The sequence below is a fragment of the Engystomops pustulosus genome, chromosome 4, assembly GCF_040894005.1.
Source record: "Engystomops pustulosus chromosome 4, aEngPut4.maternal, whole genome shotgun sequence".
Lineage (NCBI taxonomy): Eukaryota > Metazoa > Chordata > Amphibia > Anura > Leptodactylidae > Engystomops > Engystomops pustulosus.
The window spans coordinates 194,316,950-194,336,008 of record NC_092414.1 but is presented as its reverse complement, the minus strand read 5'-3'; the positions used below and the strand labels follow the sequence as shown (position 1 = coordinate 194,336,008).

General features: G+C 41.8%; 1 protein-coding gene across 1 annotated transcript in view; it reads right to left on the bottom strand.

Moving 5' to 3' along the window:
• NOTCH3 (notch receptor 3) overlaps positions 1–19,059 on the bottom strand; it is a 47,475-nt gene that overhangs the window by 13,823 nt on the left and 14,593 nt on the right. Inside the window, exons 2-12 of the mRNA XM_072149218.1 lie at positions 12,966–13,047; positions 5,612–5,754; positions 5,197–5,532; positions 4,990–5,112; positions 4,251–4,484; positions 3,830–3,985; positions 3,535–3,720; positions 3,312–3,425; positions 2,354–2,467; positions 1,691–1,924; positions 1,155–1,265 (exon numbers count right to left, since the gene is read on the bottom strand). Of these exons, the coding sequence (XP_072005319.1) occupies positions 1,155–1,265; positions 1,691–1,924; positions 2,354–2,467; positions 3,312–3,425; positions 3,535–3,720; positions 3,830–3,985; positions 4,251–4,484; positions 4,990–5,112; positions 5,197–5,532; positions 5,612–5,754; positions 12,966–13,047 (1,833 nt within the window). The remainder of the gene's footprint in view (positions 1–1,154; positions 1,266–1,690; positions 1,925–2,353; positions 2,468–3,311; positions 3,426–3,534; positions 3,721–3,829; positions 3,986–4,250; positions 4,485–4,989; positions 5,113–5,196; positions 5,533–5,611; positions 5,755–12,965; positions 13,048–19,059) is intronic.

Here is a 19,059-nt window from a genome sequence, read left to right as displayed (position 1 = left end):
TCTACAAGATAAGCCACAGACGCGAGTCCCACCTATCCCGAGCGTAAGAGTCACTGACCGCTGTCAAGAATAGTTTTCTACTGTTCGTAATTAATTAGTACATTTTTAGATTCTGCATTTTCTAGTAGTACACATTTAGCTACTACTTCTTTATATTTCACACATTCTATTGGAATATGTATGGGGTCTTTGGACAATCTCAATCTCCCCTGACTTGGGCTCAGCCGTGTATATAGTGTAAGCCTCAGTAATCCTGGCCATGCCTGTACAATCCCGCTCCCTACAATCACATCCAGAACGTGGGGCTGGAGAAATCCCTGCAGCATGAATAGGGCTGTAAACGTCTTTGTCACCATCTGTTTCCAGCTGGACAGAGATGTCCGGGCTCCACCTCTACAAAGGTCTTATTGTATTCTGGAGGCCGTAAAATCACATTAGACGAGGCCGAACATTCCTTACATGTTTCTGCTAGCTCCAAAAGTCTACTCCTAGGCCTCCGCAGCACTGACCGGCCATTCACAGGAAAACTAGACTACCCTAGAAGTTAAAGAAGTTCTCTGGAAATCCCATAAAAATGAATGGAGCAGCGGTCGCAGCGTTCATGTGTTGCCAACGTTTCATTGAAATATGGGTTAAAAGGAACCCCAATTCCTATAGTCACTGACAAGGGGACTGCCTATGGATCAGACACTTCTCACCTATCCCTGTGCACCATGCAATGGGACTCCCATAGGGATTATGAAAAGTCATTAGACAAAGAATGTTAATCCTAACTAGTTACCACCTTAATGACACATTTGCCCTAATTATATATAGGATTTGCTGATCTACAATCAGAAGAGCATATACTTTAAAAAATAAATCCCCCCCAAAAATTCAGAAATTCTTCAATTTAGGTCAAGAGGTTTCTGTAGTTCTCAAGTTGCATAAGATACCAATTTGTCCAATAAGCCTTATTAGACGACTCATACTCTATGTGTGAACACAGCCTCAAAAAGAAACCCGATTTGCTTTGACCATTGGGGAATTCGGAGTAAGTAATGCAGGGGGGGGGTTATTACCCAAAAGTGTGACGGACCCCTTTTGTGTAACATTGTACTTTAGGTTTACAATAAACCTCCCATCCCAAATAAAAAGCAAAATTTAATTTGTACCTGTGAATCCCGGTTTGCACACACAGTCATATTTGTTGATCCCATCTTTGCATTCGCCGTATTCACAAGGGTTGCTGGCACAGTCATCGTAATTGTATTCGCAGTTAACACCTACGAGGCAAGACAAAAGATTATTTACGAGGCAAACCTCCCAGCTCTGACCTGGATATGATCTAGTCTTATAGCTCCTCTGCGTCACATGATTATATACTGTACAGAGCTTCTTCTGCTTGCCCGGTATCTGGAACAACTATCTGTACACATGCATGCTTGTTCTAGCCGAGCGTGCATGTATTCTAGTAGAGTATGATGAATATTGATGCCATTGGTGGTTGCAAAGGAATTGAGCAAATTGAATACAACATGTCCAATCCTTCTCTTCCCTGACACCTGAAGGAGGGTGGGAACCTCAAATATGCATTTCGTGCTTGATCAATCCTACTAAAAATCTGCAGATTTGTGCAATACCAATCTAATGTGAATGGGCGGTCATAAAGCTAAACACAGGTGTATTTGTAAAGCCTCCTAGTTCTTACCAGAGGTCCCCGGCTGACAGTAACATAGGTACTTGTTGACCAGGTCAATGCATTTCCCTCCGTGTAGACAAGGATTACTGTGGCATTCGTTGATCTGGTTTTCGCAGCGATAGCCGGTGTATCCAGGATCGCATGTGCAGGTGAAGCTGGCGATGCCATCACGACACTTTCCATGGTGACATGGGTCAGGAGAGCACTCGTTAATGTTGCGTTCACAGAGAGGACCTTCAAAGCCTAAAAATGGGTAAAGGACAAGTGAAACGGTGTCAAAGAAGACCAGGGAAGCAATCAAGGGGGAGGACGGAAGCAAAGACAAGCAGCACATGCCATTATGGTGGAGCCAGAAGCATTGGATGGCTCTCAGGAGCCAACAGCAGGGGATGACTCTCGTGTGAGAGTCAAAAATGGAGCAAGGCCATGGGAAAAGCCAAAAGGTCAAACAAGGCCACTGGCGAAGCACAAGATGAAGAAGCATGAAGCACAGCAAGTCAGGTCCAGCAGGCAGATGAGAAAAGATGGAAATCTAGAGACAGTTCAAGACTTACCTCCCTGAATATATAAAGAGACATCCAGAGAGCGTGAGAGAGAACAGGATACTGCATCAGAGACAGACCCCAGGAGTAAGGTTACCCTCAGTCAGATAACCTGGAGCGAAGAACTCACCCTCCGCACATCGGCACTCGTAACCGTTGGGTCTATCCACACATTTGGCTCCGTTCTTGCAGGGGGTACTGGCGCACTCGTCAATGTCGATCTGACACATGGAGCCTGTAAAACCTGATAGGAATAGGAATTAAATTGAAAATTAGATTTTTTTTTCTCTCCTATTAACTGTGCAATGAGAGGTCAGCAACTTGGTCACAGTCTAGAGTTCATTGCAAAGCTATTGTTTTTGGTCGCGACCCAACTTTTAGGGGACATCTGTTTGTGTTGAAGATATGGAATCTGGAATGCAGAATTTGGCTTATTTGTGCATAAAAGGAAGTGCAGAGAAGTGGACGGAAACTAGTAGATGCGGTCCACGTACTGAGACCGTACTTCTTGGCTCTTTCACTATGCGCAATTTCTTTTCTGCAATATTTTCCCATTCTCGGGATGTGAGGACTGTAGACCATAGGCAGTTCTGTGTTCTTCCTTACTTTTCTCATTCCTTTAAAAACCGGGAATGTGTAGGCAACACATTGAAAAGGGTTTTCCAGAAGTTTGATACTGATATATTTTGGGGATAGGTCAATATTATTGCTATGGGGGTTCAACACCTGGCATCACCACCAAGCAGCAGTTGTAGGATGCCTATGGGGCGAGAGACTTCATGTAAACACAAGGCGCTAATCACCATATAGTGGCCGTTCTGGGTTACTGAAGATCAGCCTGTATTGCGTTGAAAAGGGAGAGCTGCAATAATCCGTCATGGCCACCACACAATGGTGATAAATTCTCTTTCTGGCCTACTGTATAGTTTTATGCTGGAGACTACTTCTAGTAGAGGGTCTGGGTATCCGGACCCATGATAGGTCATTAATATCAAACTCCTGCTATACCCCCAATCCAATGCAATTAAAGTAAATGTGTACCAAAGCAATACATCCATGAGATAAACACTCCACTAATATACACCTACCAGCTGGACAGCTACATGTGAATCCATTCACCACATCTTTGCAGACTCCACCGTTGACACACGGGCTACTGTCACACTCATTGATGTTGAGTTCACAGAATGTGCCTGTAAATCCTGACGGGAAATAAGATAACAAAGATTTACACACCCAGTAAAACCACAATAAAAATAAGCACAATGTCCTGCATAGCAATGTGGTTAGTATTACTCCAATGCATCTCACCAGCCATGCAGATACAGGTGAATTCTCCAATACGGTCCAAGCAGGTGGCATCGTTCTGGCAAGGGGTGGACAAACACTCATTGATATCCGTTTCACAGCGAGGTCCGGTGTAACCTCGGCCGCACTGACACTGGAAGGATCCCTGGGTGTTTACACAGCGCCCAAAGTGTTCACAAGGGTTGGCACCTTAACGAAGACAGATATTTCGATATGCAATTAGTATATCTCACCCCAATTGATGCATCTGCCCCAACCGTGGTCAACCCTTCACACGGAATACCCCATTATTAATTACCTATTGAACATTCATCCACATCTTGGTCACAGGCTCCCCCTGTAAAACCAGAAGGGCAGGTACAGATGGCACGGCCATTCACAGGGTTGGTGTCACACATGGCGTCCTTGTGGCATGGGTTACTGACACACGCATCCTCCAGATGACATAAGAGACCTGGAAAGATAAAAAAAAAAAGTCCGAAATTTATTATCAATATTACAATAACTATAGGATTTAAACATATACTTGACCTATGACTTGCCAGAAGAAGGGACACCATTATCATATCTGACTAAAGTGGACTAGGCCCCATGAATGGAGAAATAGCCCGTTCCGTATTAACCATAGGCATCCCATGACCAAATACCAGTCTCAATAGGTGATAGCTGAATTACGGAGTCTCTGTAAGATAGGGGCAGGATCCATACTTCCAACTTACCAGTCTTGCCCATAGGACATTCGCAGTAGAAGGAAGCCACTCGATCATGGCAGGTGGCCCCATTGAAGCACACAGCGGTAGCGCAATCGTCGATGTTCTCGCTACAGCTTTCTCCAGTCCAGCCATTGACACAAACGCATGTGTGCCCACCCTGGGTGTTGAAACAGGTGCCTCCATTGTGGCAGGCATTGGGCTGGAGCTGGCATTCATCCACATCTTCTGTGCAGAACTGACCTGTGGTGAGGAACACACAAAAGTTCAATATATTATTAACCGTTACTATAATCTATGGGAATCGGTCATTAACGGATAACCCCTATAGAAGGGTTCTCCACTGTACAGGTGGTCGGATGGTAGCAGAAGGTGGAAATGACTACGGTAATCCAATATTAGGATCTCCTTGAGGACACAACAACTCTAAATGTAATTAGAAGGTGGTCATGAGTGTCTAAAGAGTCAGTCTAATTGAATCTATAAGGAATTTTACCCTTCGGTAGAATTTGAGATTTCTCGGCCTAACCCTATGTTATGTCTGGCTTAACGGTGGTAATGCATCTGAAGAGCAAAGTTGGTAAAAGCCAACACTTTTGGGGGCACGAGATGACAAATGTGTACAAGAGCACTCCAGTAGACCAGTCAGATGATGTGGGAAAACAGAATGATTGAGCATGTAGCATTCGAAGAACATATTTATTCCAGTCCAATAGCTTTGTTCATCCTGATCTCCGGTGGTCCTCACCTGTCCACTCTGGAGGACACTGGCAGTTATAGGTGTTCACACCATCAACACATGTACCACCATTCATACATCGGTGATCAGGGCAGTCGTCCACATTTATCTCACAGTTTGGTCCTTCGAAACCTGCAAAACAGAAAAAGACAACAACAATGAAGAGGAACTTTGGCCAAATATCAATTACCACAGCAATGCAAACCATCTCCTTACCTGGCAAGCAGACACACTGGTAAGTGAGGTCCCCAGTAGGTCGGCAGGTGCCTCCATTTTGGCATTGTGAAGGGGAACATGGCACGTAGGGCACTTCACATAACTGGCCAGTAAAGCTGCTAGGGCAGCGACATCGGAATGATCCAGGAGTGTTAATACATTGGCCTCCGTTTTTACAGAGACCAGGAATTCGGCATTCATCGATATCCACTCTACAACTCCGGCCCTGGTATCCTGGGGGGCAGGTACAGTTATATCGCCCATTTACATTGGTACAATGAGCGCCGTTCTCACACGGGTTGGAAGCACAGGCGTCAATAAGAGAGCAATCTTGTCCTGTGAAGAATAAAAAAAATTAATATAGAGAATATAGAGCGTCCCAACGAGGGCAACCCTAGATAATAGAATAACTCACCTCTGAAACCCTTGGGACAGCTACACTCATACTGAACAGTTCCTCCTTTGATAGTGCTCTGGCAGGCACCGCCATTAACACAAGGAGTTGGCACACATGGATCTTTAAATTGGCATTGTTCTCCAATCCAACCAGTTGGACATCTTCAAAAAGTAAATAAATAAAACAAATTATGGCAAAGTAATTAATACTTAAATATTTGGCAAAGATGCCCATCAACATCAGATGAGAAATACATGTCTATATTCAAGTAAAATAGTAAAGAAATAATCCATTACAGCAATTATTCACTTTACTGCTCTGGGCTGGATGTTTTTCACAACAGTTTACTTTACTGCAGGTCACAACATCAAATTAATGGTGGCTCTAAATCTGAGGCGACGCTTTGGTTTTGTAATAGTTTTTTAAAAGATCAATGACCATAAGTTCACCGATTTCACCTGGCAAAAGGTTAAGAGGTTTTCTTCTGTAGAATCTCTAAGCTCAAAGCAAACATCAAGTGAGCAAACAAGGAAAAAGATAGGCAGAAAAATTATTAATACAATTGAAAGATAAAAAAAAAGCATAAAAAGAAACAAAAACACAGCGGGAAAATTCATAAAATGCATAAATGAAAACGTGTGAAAAAAGACAAGATTTAAGTAAACAGGAAAGGAGACGAGGAGGAGGTAGGGAGCGATTCAAGAACCAGACATGAAACAGCTGGGATACATTAGAGCACATACTGTAACCCTTTCCAGGTTAGAAGACAGAGACTTGGATAATCCTTAGCAGAATGGTAAAAAGATGCAAAATAGCAAATCTAGTAAAAAATTAGGATTAAAAGCGATTGTACAATTTTGGAATCATCACAACATTTTTTTGCCTATGCAGGAGAAAAAACTAAAAATTGTAAACCATGGCAAAAATTCCAAAATTACTGAAAAAAAGTGGAGATGTTTTCCCCGCAAGTTTTTTTTTTCCCCCATTACAAGATAAGACGGAGGTTGTAGACCGCTCTTTGGTGAGCCTATGAAAAGAAACGGATTACAAAAACAGACCCAGGACTTTGTTAAAGGGAACCAGTTGACTTTCTGCAGGCCACAGCATTGGCAGCACAAAATACTGACCCTGGGTCGCTCTCCTCCATATCAAAGTAAAACCAAAAGCCTATAAGAGTTTGGTCCGATAAACTAGCTCCATGCGCTTTAAGGATTTGCTGATCCGAACCTTAAATTTCTGAACTCAGTTTGGTCGGGTAAAATTCTGCAAGTGCACGGAGCAAGTTCGTTGGACCATGGGCAACTGGTTTAAGGAATAACCATAAGCTCCCATAACACCACATTCTTAGTAATAATTGTTGACCATGGAAACCATTTGAAACTGGATCAGATTGTGACCATAGATGAAACAATTAGGCCACCTGCAACTACCTGAGCAATCCCTCAGTAATAAAAGGGTCTGCCTCCTGGGACCCCAATGATTGGTTGTATTTTGCTCCCAAGCAAGTCTAGTCCAAGAGACTTTATCCTTATGCTTGTGGGATTTCCCATACCAAACCCCCATATGAGCAAAATGAATGGACCTGCTGAGCAAAGTTCGGTGGTTTGAGGTTTGTTCTAAGAACCTCAAAACGTGTGGAGCAACTGGTCTCATGAGGAACTGATGAGGGACCTGCTATATAATCAGCATTCTACAACAAGTAATGAGGATCCTAAACAGGACACCTCCGTGATTAACCAAGAAATTAGAATAAGTATTTAGGCTCCTTGGTCAGAACATTTAAGACCCCCAAAAAATTTTTATAAAAAAGTTCAATTCTCAGCAAAAAACGGGCAATGAAAAGTTAACAAAGTCGACATAATACTAAAAGAATGTGGTGCAGCCTTCTTATAGAAGAGACTTCTAATTTAAAACTAGAGGAACTGGGTAGAAGAAACGCCAAGAAAAACTGCTGCCAAAACCTCAAAAAAACAAAAGACAAAAGATCTCCCAGAATCCGTTGCAAGCCTGGAACTACGGAGATAGGGTTTCTTCGCTCCAGGCCTATAGTGGTTACGGTTGTTAACGGGTGAATTGGGAAATTGAAAATGCGCAGCTACAGACTGGCAAGGACAGGTGGATATATTAATCCAGATGAAATCCAGATGTTCCAGCTCTGTCCCAATTTCCCACGATCCCCCTGCTTGCCCCCCTTCGTGAGACAGCTGGACTGGGACATAATTGTACAAGAGGGGGATAAATATTTTAGTTTCACCCCGCTCTCTGCTCTTCCTTCTTTCCAGAAGACTATACGCATCCGGAACAAGGGGAAAAAAAACTCTTAATAAATAAGTCATCTCAGATGTCTCAAGATGCTTAAGTGCCTAGGGCCAGGCATGGCATCATTTCAGCTCAGTGTGGGCTGCTGAAACATGACCAAACTATGACATGACTCCGAAAACATCTAAGAAAAAGTTTATTTTGCCGAATAAAGTCATAAAAAGCTGAAGGACTGAGACGCCATCTATTAATACACAGGACAGCGGGTGGATCAATCTATAGGAGGCGGCGCAAGTCGCATTATGGGACATAGGTGTCCCAATTATTCTGGCATACAAGTTGGGTTTATCTGCGCTGGCATGTGTTCAGCACTCCGCCCCACGCTCTCGTTCTCCCGCACCCCACAGCTACTAACCAGACCCGTTCGGCAAGTTCTGTCTGACGCTCGTTTCCCACGATGGGCTGTGTTATTTTTCAGGCCGTCTCATACGGGTCTTTAAACTGTGAGATTTGTGTGTGAGCATTTGCAAACATTGACTGTTTTAAGATCATAGGGTCCTTGGCGAACATAGTCATACAGACAAAAGGAACGCAACTCCTTAACATACAGATAGACATGAATGGGCCCCGCTCCCACGCTCTTTATTTCCATGTACTGCACGGAAAACATAACAAGAGTCGTAGAAAAAAAAGAAAAGAAAAATAGCTTATCAGAAAATGGAATAATGTCAAGTCCTTACTTTTTAAAGAGGTTGTGCCAAGTTTCATAGTTCAGGAATAATCTGATTGGTGGGGGCAAAACTGATGGGACCCCCATCGATTACAAAACCGAGGGTCCTGTACTCACTGACTAATGGAGGGGCCGGTCGTTCTGGCGTTCGATTCAATACTATGGGAACGTTGAAATTTGCCAGGGTTATCAATTGGGCATCTCCCATTTTCTGCCTCAGTCAATCTCAGACGCTCCCATTGAATTGAATGGAGGAACAGGTTAAATGATCAAGAATCCATTCTATTAATTAGTGAAAAAACGACCCCAGTTCTCATGACTGAGGGAAGTCCCAGCAGTCCAACCTCCACCGATCATATTGTTGTCCTGCCAATAAGGGATAACCGTCAAACTTGGTACAACCCATTTTTCAATTTACCCGCCGACCTCATGTCAAATTTTTGATGCACATCCTAATTTATGCCCCTTCAATTGTGTTAAATTTATATAGAAAACAAAAGGTGGTTGTATGAATTTTTGGAATAAAATTATGTCCGCTGAAATGGCGCCTCTGGAAAACCAATCGTATTACAGCCCAATACCCATGTCTTCCAATTTTATACAACTCTTGCTAATCTCAGAGTTTGAAAGTATTCCCACTAGGATAAACCACCAATCATCAATTAATGGTGGGGGTCATCGGCATACACAAGATATATAGGTGGCCAGTCCAGGATGCTAACCGATTGAGGAGGACTTGACTTTGCCAAGTGACCGATTGCTACTAGGAATTGCATGCTACAAGCAGCCATCTAAGGGTGGCCATACACATTGGACTATGGTTGGCAGAACCTGCAAATGTCATGAGGGCCACGTGCAAAGGCAGGAGCAAGGCAGAGACACCTCTCCGTTCCAGAAAAGGTTAACCTGGAGGCCAAAGGGTGAATCACTGTAGAAAATAATGGTGAAGAACACATGCCAGGCATTGCTTAATGCAGCTTGTGTTACAGAGGTGGAGTCCTATTGTCAGGTCATGGCTGAATACAGGGTATATTGTGCTGGTTCTCACTATTGTACAGAGACACTGGCTCTTACGTGTAAGGCTACAGATGCCCCGGAGCATAGCTCCATCTTTAACTTGGGTTTATAGATCGTAGTATTACAATTATAAAGAGACTTTATAGCTCGTAGCAAAACACTGGGATATGAAGGTACAAATCCTACAAGTAAACAGAAGTGGGAAGCCAGAACTGTGGCATTGTGCAGGTGTAGAGAGTCAGCTCCTGTGGTTTTCTGCAGCTGTGTAGCCTACACCTCCTCAGGACCTGCACAGGTTCTTACAGCCTTTGTTCAGTACACCTGTCAGGCACTCCCTGGTACTTAGCTTTCCTCCCCGCATGCACACACCCTGAGAATACAACCTGTTTTACTCCTTCTGCGGAGGTCTGCCCTGCGGTGTGTGAACGAGACTTATCACTTCATAACAAGAATGCAGAGAACAATCGGCGTTTGTGCCAGCCACTGCGCCAACTGTACCCTTACTCACTGCCTTGATATAGGACAGACCTAGTGATAGCCCCCAACTGTACCCTTACTACCGACAAAAAGCTTAGTGCCAGCCACAGCGCCAACCGTACCCTTACTCACTGCCTGGATAAAGGACAGACCTAGTGCTAGCCCCAACTGTACCCTTACTAACTACTCACAAAAAGAAGACCTTGTGCCAGCCACAGCGCAAACCGTACCCTTACTGCCACAACAAAGGACAGACCATGTGTCAGCCCCAACTGTACCCTTATTCACTACCAACAAAAAGCAGTCCTGGTGCCAGCCACAGCGCCAACCATACCCTTACTGCCACAATAAAGGACAGACCAAGTGTCAGCCCCCCAACTGTACCCTTACTCACCCTCTCATAAAAGCAGACCTAGTGCCAGCCACATAAGTCATATGGACCATGTACATGCCATTAGCCAATATACAGCATACATACATTCATTTACCTCCACACCCTTTATATACTGCCATGCAGCTCACATACACCAAGCATACCCAATCCAATCATATCTACTCTATTCATATATATACCGCTAACATTTTCTTCATAAAATCACTATACATCATGTATTCACATCACATACCTCTAGTATCCTCCTCATAATTCTACTATACATGTAATTTATAAACTGCATATCTCCAGTATGTTCCCCTCATATACCACTATATATCATATCTCTATCTCTATTTATCTATATCTATCTATCTATATCTATATCTATATATACACACACGCCACATAATTCTAGTATCCTACAATATACCACCAATAGTCCACGTATATACTCCTTTTTAACCAAGTACATAATGTTCATCCACAAACAACCTCACATATTGCCAAATATGCATACACACAAAATATGACACACCCCCATACACCCTATACCACCAACATTCTCCTCAAACACCTCATGAACATATAATATACCTCCAGTATCTACTATATATAACATGCAGAACATACTGGTAATATCCTCTCCACACACTACTCAATAGTGTAACACTGTAAACCACCATTGCTTTATTATTGCCATACACAAGATGGCCGCCATGCGCTCAGATCATAGGCACACAGTAACTACCAACATCTCCTGACTTGGATTACAAGAGGCACACATTAGTGTAGATGTGTCACCGTGTTTATGACAGAAACCTGCCATTATTTGTGACAAAAACCATCTTCGGCCACATTTAGAGAGGATTATAGCTTTTTATGCCAGTGTATACAATTGGGGTGCGATCTCAGAAAAAGAATGTGCTATAAATCAGGAGATTTAGATAATAGAGATTTATACACCAGATTTATCATTACGCATTAAAACAATTGCATAAATTTGGCACAGTTCTTCCCTGTTTGGCGCACACACCGCTAGGTTAGGTAACCAAAAAGCCAAAAAAATTTCCAATGATTTAATAAAACAAGAAATTTCATTTCACATCCATATCTGGAATTCTTGCTCTAATTTACATAACCCAAAATCCAACAAAGGGACTGAAAGGAACAAGGTTACACACGCTTCCTTATAAAGGGGTTGTCTAGGATTAGGAAAACATGGCTGCTTTTTGCCCGAAACAGCACTACGCCTGTACATAGGCTGTGCCTGAAGCTCAGCTACATCGACATATGGGGCTTAAAGGGAACCTGTCAGAAATTAGTCTAATAAACTAATATCAGCATGTTGTCTAGCAGTTTTACACCTTCCAGATCATGTTTCTTTCATGGCTCTGCATGGTTGCATCAACTACAAAATCAATTTAGAAGCAAGATGTAAATTTGTTGTATAAAGTCAAGCAGGCGGAGAGTTTAACATGGAAGTCAAGCTCTCCCTGCCTCAGAATGCCTCCTCCCCTGTGACATCATGCAAAGGACTTTTGGAGATCTGGACCATTCACTACAACAAAGGCGACGTTCTGAGAAAGAGAGCTTGACTTCAGTGTTAAAATCTCCGCCTCCTTGACTTTATACAATCAATTTATACTTACTTAAAAGTAGATTTTCTGGATGATGCCACCACGCTGGGCCATGAAAGAGACCTGATCTAGAAGGTATTCAGATGCTTGACAATATACTGGTAGTGGTTTATTAGTTCAATTTCTGCTGGCAGGTGCTCTTTAAAGTCGACAACTTCACAGAGCACCCGGTAAGTAAATCCAATATTGTGTAGAGTATTTTATAAGCTTTAGGCTACATTCACATGAACGTATGGGGGGGGGGGGGGTGGGGCCTATATACGCCCCCCCCCATAAACTGCAATGGCCTCACGGCACCATATGGGAGCGGTACGGTGCAGCACACGTGCGCCTCCGTATCGTTCGACGGAATACGGCACCAGGTCCTAGGTAACTATGGTGAGAGGCGGGGGTGAGCAGCGGTCTCCTCTCCCAGGGGTCGATGTATGCCCGCTGTACTACGGAATGGCGGGCATACATCGCTTGAATGTAGCCTTACAGAGATACTTTTGCCATTTCTCTGTGATTAGTTATATTAAAGAAAATGTACAATTTTTAGGATTATGCAAATTAGCTCAGTGGACCAGTGGCATGGCAGTGACTGCTGAGCCACCAACAAACTCTACCACTTTTCCCAGAACAACTAAAAACTGTGGCACAAAAAAAAAAATAAACTGGTGCATCAGCAGGTACGGCCCCTCCTATGGTGCACGGAGCAGCTCATTTGCATAAAAATTAATAAATTAATTTTGAAGATGATTTTCAACAGAAAAGGCAAGTCTGGTAAGATAAATGCCCCACACATAATGCTAGTTTTACTTCTTCCTCACAAGATGTCCTACAAAACATTGAGTCTAGGATTTTTAAACACAGTGCACCCACAGGGTTACTACTTACATGCAGGAGGCTTCTCCATTTGAATACATTGTACATTTTGCTCCGTTGAGACATGGTCTGTAGGTATCAAGACACTGGAAACCTGTGAAGGACAAAACAATTATATTTAAACAAAAAATTAAAAAAAAAAAAAATCTGCAAAAAAAAAAAAAAAATGTAGAAAATGTATTATAAAAGATTACTATTAAGGGAAAAATTTAATATATCAAAATCAATTTTTTTTAAAATGTGTAAAATCAAGTGTTAATCCAAAAGAATGTTGGTTTTACATGGATCGACCAAACATCGGAGTATTCAAATCATCTAACGGGATCGCTCTCGATGGACAATAACGCCTGTCATTGTGACTGAAGCCAATTGGGCGTGCGAAAAGTGGGTTTTGTCAGACAGGCCCTAATGTGGCGATCACCGTATCTAAACCGAAGGCATTCAGCTGTCAGCCATCAAACTAAATTGTTCTCATCCAGTCAAAAAAAAAGAAAAAAAAAAAAAATTCCTTAGAATATCTGGATCCCAAGTCAAATATCTGCAATAAGTTCTAAGGAACGGGTCACTATAACCCAGTCTGCCCAAAGTCAATGGGAGGTCTTCATGTCTACAGCCTACAATGACCCTGATGTCTAAATCTGAAGAAATGTCAAAAATAAAAAAAATTTAAAATAAGAGCATCCAAAATGTCGCTATATACATGTCCAAACATATCATATCTCTCGTGTTAGAGAAGAAATGGAGCACTCAGATTTTTTTTTTAAAAACTTTGGATTTGGTTCCTCTTGAGAATACATCTAGGTGACTTTAGATATCATTTTTGGCTGAAGGCCATGAGATCTCACTTACTTACATACAAAAAAAAAAAAAATAACCCAAGTTGTAGACAACTGCCAATAAATAACCATGTGTATTTAACAATGAACAACTCCCCCAACCCATCCCAAGAACATCAAAATACATAAAAAAGTTTTCCACCCAAAATGATGATGACCATTATGCTGTAAGTAGTAGTCAACACTCATAAAAACGGCAGCAAGTCATGCTCAGACAGGGTTAATGGGACAGTACAGTAATAATTTCTCTGTTTTGTTTTCGGGTGGGGAACCGTGGGAATGTTACACCTCCTCAGATTATTTACGGGGATACAAAAATTACGGGTGGGGTTTTAGTTTTGTGGTTTGTGTTCACCTGAAATCCTAGACACATACCTACTATTGAGACGGGACAAAGGCTGCGTCAAGCCTATTGTCATCCCATTAGGCCAGGGAGGTGTTACTCTATCCATAGGTTTTTTCTGACACAGGGTTATGCTTTTAAGACTGGCCTCTAGCACAAGCAAAACAAAAATCTTACTACACGGGACATCCAACACCAACGCCTGCTTAAAAGCATAACAACACGCCGGTAATACAAACCGACAACACAATAAAACCTGGTGCCACACGACGGAGGCAAAAGTAAATAACTTTCCCACCAAATTTTGTTACATCAGGTGTGGATGTGGGGTTTTTTTTGTTTTTTTTGAGGATCATACAAACAAAATATTTTTCAAAAATCCCAAACTATAGAGCATACAAAAGGTTAAAATTTAAAGGTGTGTAGTGAAGCAATCAATGTAGTAAGCAAAGTGTGATGATAAAAGCTCGAGGTATCGGCGTGAACATGTTTCTGTGCACTGATGTGTGGCAAGAAGTTGAGATCAATAGATGATAGAGATGTATTTAAAGTGGCTTTCATGCATCCAAGAATGTATACACGCCTTTTGCCTTCAAAAGATTTATTTTATTTTTTTTTATTTTTAAAGGGATCGTCATTGTTTTTGTTCTTTCCCCCAAGAAGAGCCTCAACTTTGTGCAGATCACAGGCAGACCCTATGTTTAGACCTCCAGTGGAGGTCAGAAATTGGCATCAACTTTTTTTTTTTTACTATCACCACAGCACCTCAACAGGACAAATGAAGAATTACAAATGTTTATATTGAAAAATATTTTTAAAAAATATGGAAAACCCAGATTGAGAAACTGTTTATGGTACTTGAAATCAGCCAATTTGAACATACAGAGTCAGGCAGGGGGAAAATCGGCAAGTATTGTGGCAGAGACATAAAAATGTGCAAATGTGTGAAGATTGAGGGAAAATGTTAATATAAAAACGAAAAAGAAAAAAAAAAAAAAAAAAGTCAGTCTGGTGACTGAATACAAAGACCCAAGTGATCATCGGGGCCAAGTCGAGTCAGCTGGGGGATGCGAAATTGCAGGTGGAGGGAAGAGCAAAGAATGAAAGGGGGGGGAGGCAAAGGAAAAAAAAAAATTTAAAACAAAAAGACGTAATTAATGAAATAAGCTGCATCAGGGAACGAGGGTTGAGTGACAGTCATCATCCGTTCGAAATTTTTAGATTTCTGATTTCCTTATTAGGATACAGTTTTCAAAAACTCATTTACTCATTCATTTTTCAGTGGTCTGAATCATTGTTGTAATACATTCAATGCAAAAATAAATTAAAAACAGCTTAACTTTTCTCCTCTCCAGTGTATGAAGCAACACAAATCTGACATCCGATATTACAAAGATTACTACCATGATTGGTTTCCGTTACAGAGCTTATACTTTTTGGGACAAAGTCAAATTGATAATCAAAAACATATTTGAGGATATATTTCGGAAAGTTCCCATGTAAATTTTTAACAGATTCAGAAATATCCCAAGAGTACAAAACTGAATATTTATTAATGACTCTATAAAACGCCAAGTAAGGCGGGACCTTCACCATGAACGGCCATCGTACTCAACAAGACAAAGTATTACTTTGAGGACTCCATTTGTGACCAACAGTCAACAAAATTGGGTCGAAAAGCCATTGAATTCCGTCAGAAGACAAAAAGGGAGCAAGTGTTTCATTCAAAAAAAAAAAAAAGATTTTAAAGGCAGCGACGACCAAGATTTATATTGAGTTTCTTCATCTTGTAGAGCACCAACATATACTGGGTAGAAAATAAAAAAAACTGTTCCATTGCATCAAGGACCTTAGAATGGAGCAATCTAGATCTTAACTGGTGGAGGTCCTAGTAGCCTAAAGGTGCCCTTACACACACTAGGGTGTAACTAACGACCTACCGTGTTCTCCAGACTCCATGTAAAAAAAAAAAGAAAGATTGGAGAAGGGTCTGGGTCAACTGGTCACCCTTGAACCACAAAAATGCAAGTACACCCAAGCGTAACCAAGGTGTTTACGCCAGAAAAGAAGCCCATTTGTCAAATGAGCATTGAACAGCAGCCATCTTGAAGACCAAGACAAGCCTACTTATTTTGAGTATAGGAGACCTTTCATTATAGATGAAGTTGAACAACAAGTTCAATCACTTGTTCCCTAGAGATACAAGTTATGTCCCAAAGTCTATTACCCTCAGGCCTGTTCCATTTTTTTTAACAATAACTGCACGTCCATGAGAAAGTGCACACAAAAGATCTCGACTGACAACTTGAAGGTTTTCCTTATCCCAAAACATATTTGCAGATCTCCAAACTACTGAAAGTGTATGGCCATGGTTGAGTAAGGATGTGAGTATTAAGGACCATGTTGACCATATTCCCTACACAGAAAACTCCCCCAGGTTCCAGACTCAAAGTGGTTCTCTAAACAGTACAGGAGTCATCTCTTTTGGACCAAATGCTACACAGATGCCTCCAGTTTGGTCCAGTCACTGCACTGGTTACAAATACAGTTTAAAATAACCCTCATCCACAAAGCTCTGCATAATGCTGCACCTCCTTATCTCTCTTTTCTGTCTGTCCATCACCCAACCTGTGCTCTTCGATCTGCAGGTAATATTAGTTCAATCACTACCTTAATTAGAACCCCTCACACACACACACACACACACACACACATCTCCAGGACTTCTCCCGAGCAGCACCAATTCTCTAGAATGCCCTTCCCCGGACTATCAGACTAATACCCAACCTCCAAAACGTGCTCTTAAAACCCATTTCTGTAGGCAAGCCTATCATACGCAATATGGAGCGGTAGAGTGCAGCACCGTACCGTTCCGTGCCCGGGAAAAGATAGGACATGTCCGATCTTTTCCAGTATTACGGCACCGTGCGCCATAAAGCTCTATGGAGAGGGGCGGGCAGCGTTCACCCCTCTCCTCTTCTCCTGTGTGCTGCCATGTGCCATCATATATCACCCCATGACTAAATAGGCTTCAACCTGTCCGACTCCACCTTCCATGACAGCATCCTTGGGAGTCTGTCAGATGGCTCCACCTAAAAGTCTATGGTAAATATACCTTCAATCATCCGGATGCCCATTTATTGTCCCCCATTATCAGCCAAGTCACGCAGAAGAGAAGAGTTGTACAATAGGATGATGGAGCAGAACCTCCCAAAAATGTGTTTATGTACATTATCTGCAGCGCCTTTCTATCAGCAGCGCCTTTAAGGAAACAAAAGTGTCTTGAAATTTTTTTTGTTTTTTCTACACTTTTACAAGACAACCATTTCACTGGGATTTCCACCCTCAACATTCACAGCTTATCCTTCACCATATGAACGTCTGTCCTTCTCTGACATTTTTTTTTTCCTTCTCTGGATCACATTACACACCCCCATGAAATGTACCCTTACTGCTTCAGAATAAGAGGTTTTAAAAAAAAAAATTTAACTGTGAAAGTAATAAAGATGAATGTACAGCACGGAGGGGGGAGAACGGTGAAGAGCGAAGGGTGGTGTCTGGAAAGAAAGGGAAGTGAAGCTCGTGTAAGTGGAGGAGGGTGGATATGTACAAAGACGAGAAAAGATCACCAAGATGAAAGCGCAAGCAAAGGAAAAACTAAGTAATAAAATCAACTGAAAAAAAAAAAAATGAGTCATTTGATTATACATTAAATTTTATTTTCTTAGGAAAAAAAAAATAAAAGTGAAATAAAAATGAAATGAAAGCACCAAGATATTTAATTCTCCCATCTACCTGGCAGCCATTTTAGATGGTGGAATAATTATGGACAGAAAACTCTGAAATGGCCTCAGGATAAAAAAAAAAAAAAAAAAAAAAAAAAAGCTGAGTTTAGCAACTTTCTTTGTCTTTAGTCGTCCTTATGCCAAAGCAGAAGAAAAAAAAAAGTACAACCGTAAAAAAAGTTTTCTTTTTTTACTCCCTAAATGGGGGGGGGGGGGCAGAATCAAAGACCAGAACATGATGGTAAAAATGAAAGTCCCCTTTGATGCCTTCCCCCCCCCTCCCTCCAAAACCTGTGGTTTCTAGCAACTCTGGTTCTGCCTTTCTTATATGATTTTGTGGGTTTCAGAGCAGCCATTAAAGTCATACAAAAAGTTTCTCTTTTACAGAATTAACCATGTGCTTCTAGGCTTTTCGCTTCCGTAAAGAAATTCCCAAAACTCTACTATGTTGCCCATGCGTCGGCTAAAATGGGGGAAAAAAAAAAAAATAAAGAAGTCACGTCTGAGTGCTGACGTCTTCTGAGATACATTACCTCAGAAGATTATACTCGCCTCAGCTATAGGATTTAGCTTTTACAGGGTTTTTATTTCCCCCCCCCCCCTCCGACCTTTGCCGCCACAGCTTGTAGATGCAGCTTGCCGAAAAGCTCCTATTCCATCTTGAAGATTTTTTTCCCCTCCTCTCTCTCCCACATCTCTTTCAATAGGGTCTTTTCTTTCCCCCTATACCCAAGGTCCTCATTAAAATGCCAGAAGGGGAGGAAAGGGAAAAAAAAAAAAAAAGCCATATATAAAAACCATCCACTACTCCATGAGAAATTTGAGTCGCCCTCTCCCCTCCTCCTGCTTTCCCAGACAGGCTTTTATAGGGGAGGGAAACATTCCCATAGAAGACGGACGTGTGTATTGTTCCCCATCAGACTATAGGGGGGGGGGGCTGGAATTAATAAGGGAATACAGCTCAGAATTATTTAACTCCATGTCTGCCAGACATATCCCATCAGGAATTTGAAGGAATGTGTTACTGGGGGTGAGGTCAAGGGAAATCTAATTTGGGAAGAATTTTTTTTTTCTCTCTTCTGCCATACAAGACAAAAGAAAATGCCCACCCCCCTTTTTAATATAAATTCAAAGGATGAGAG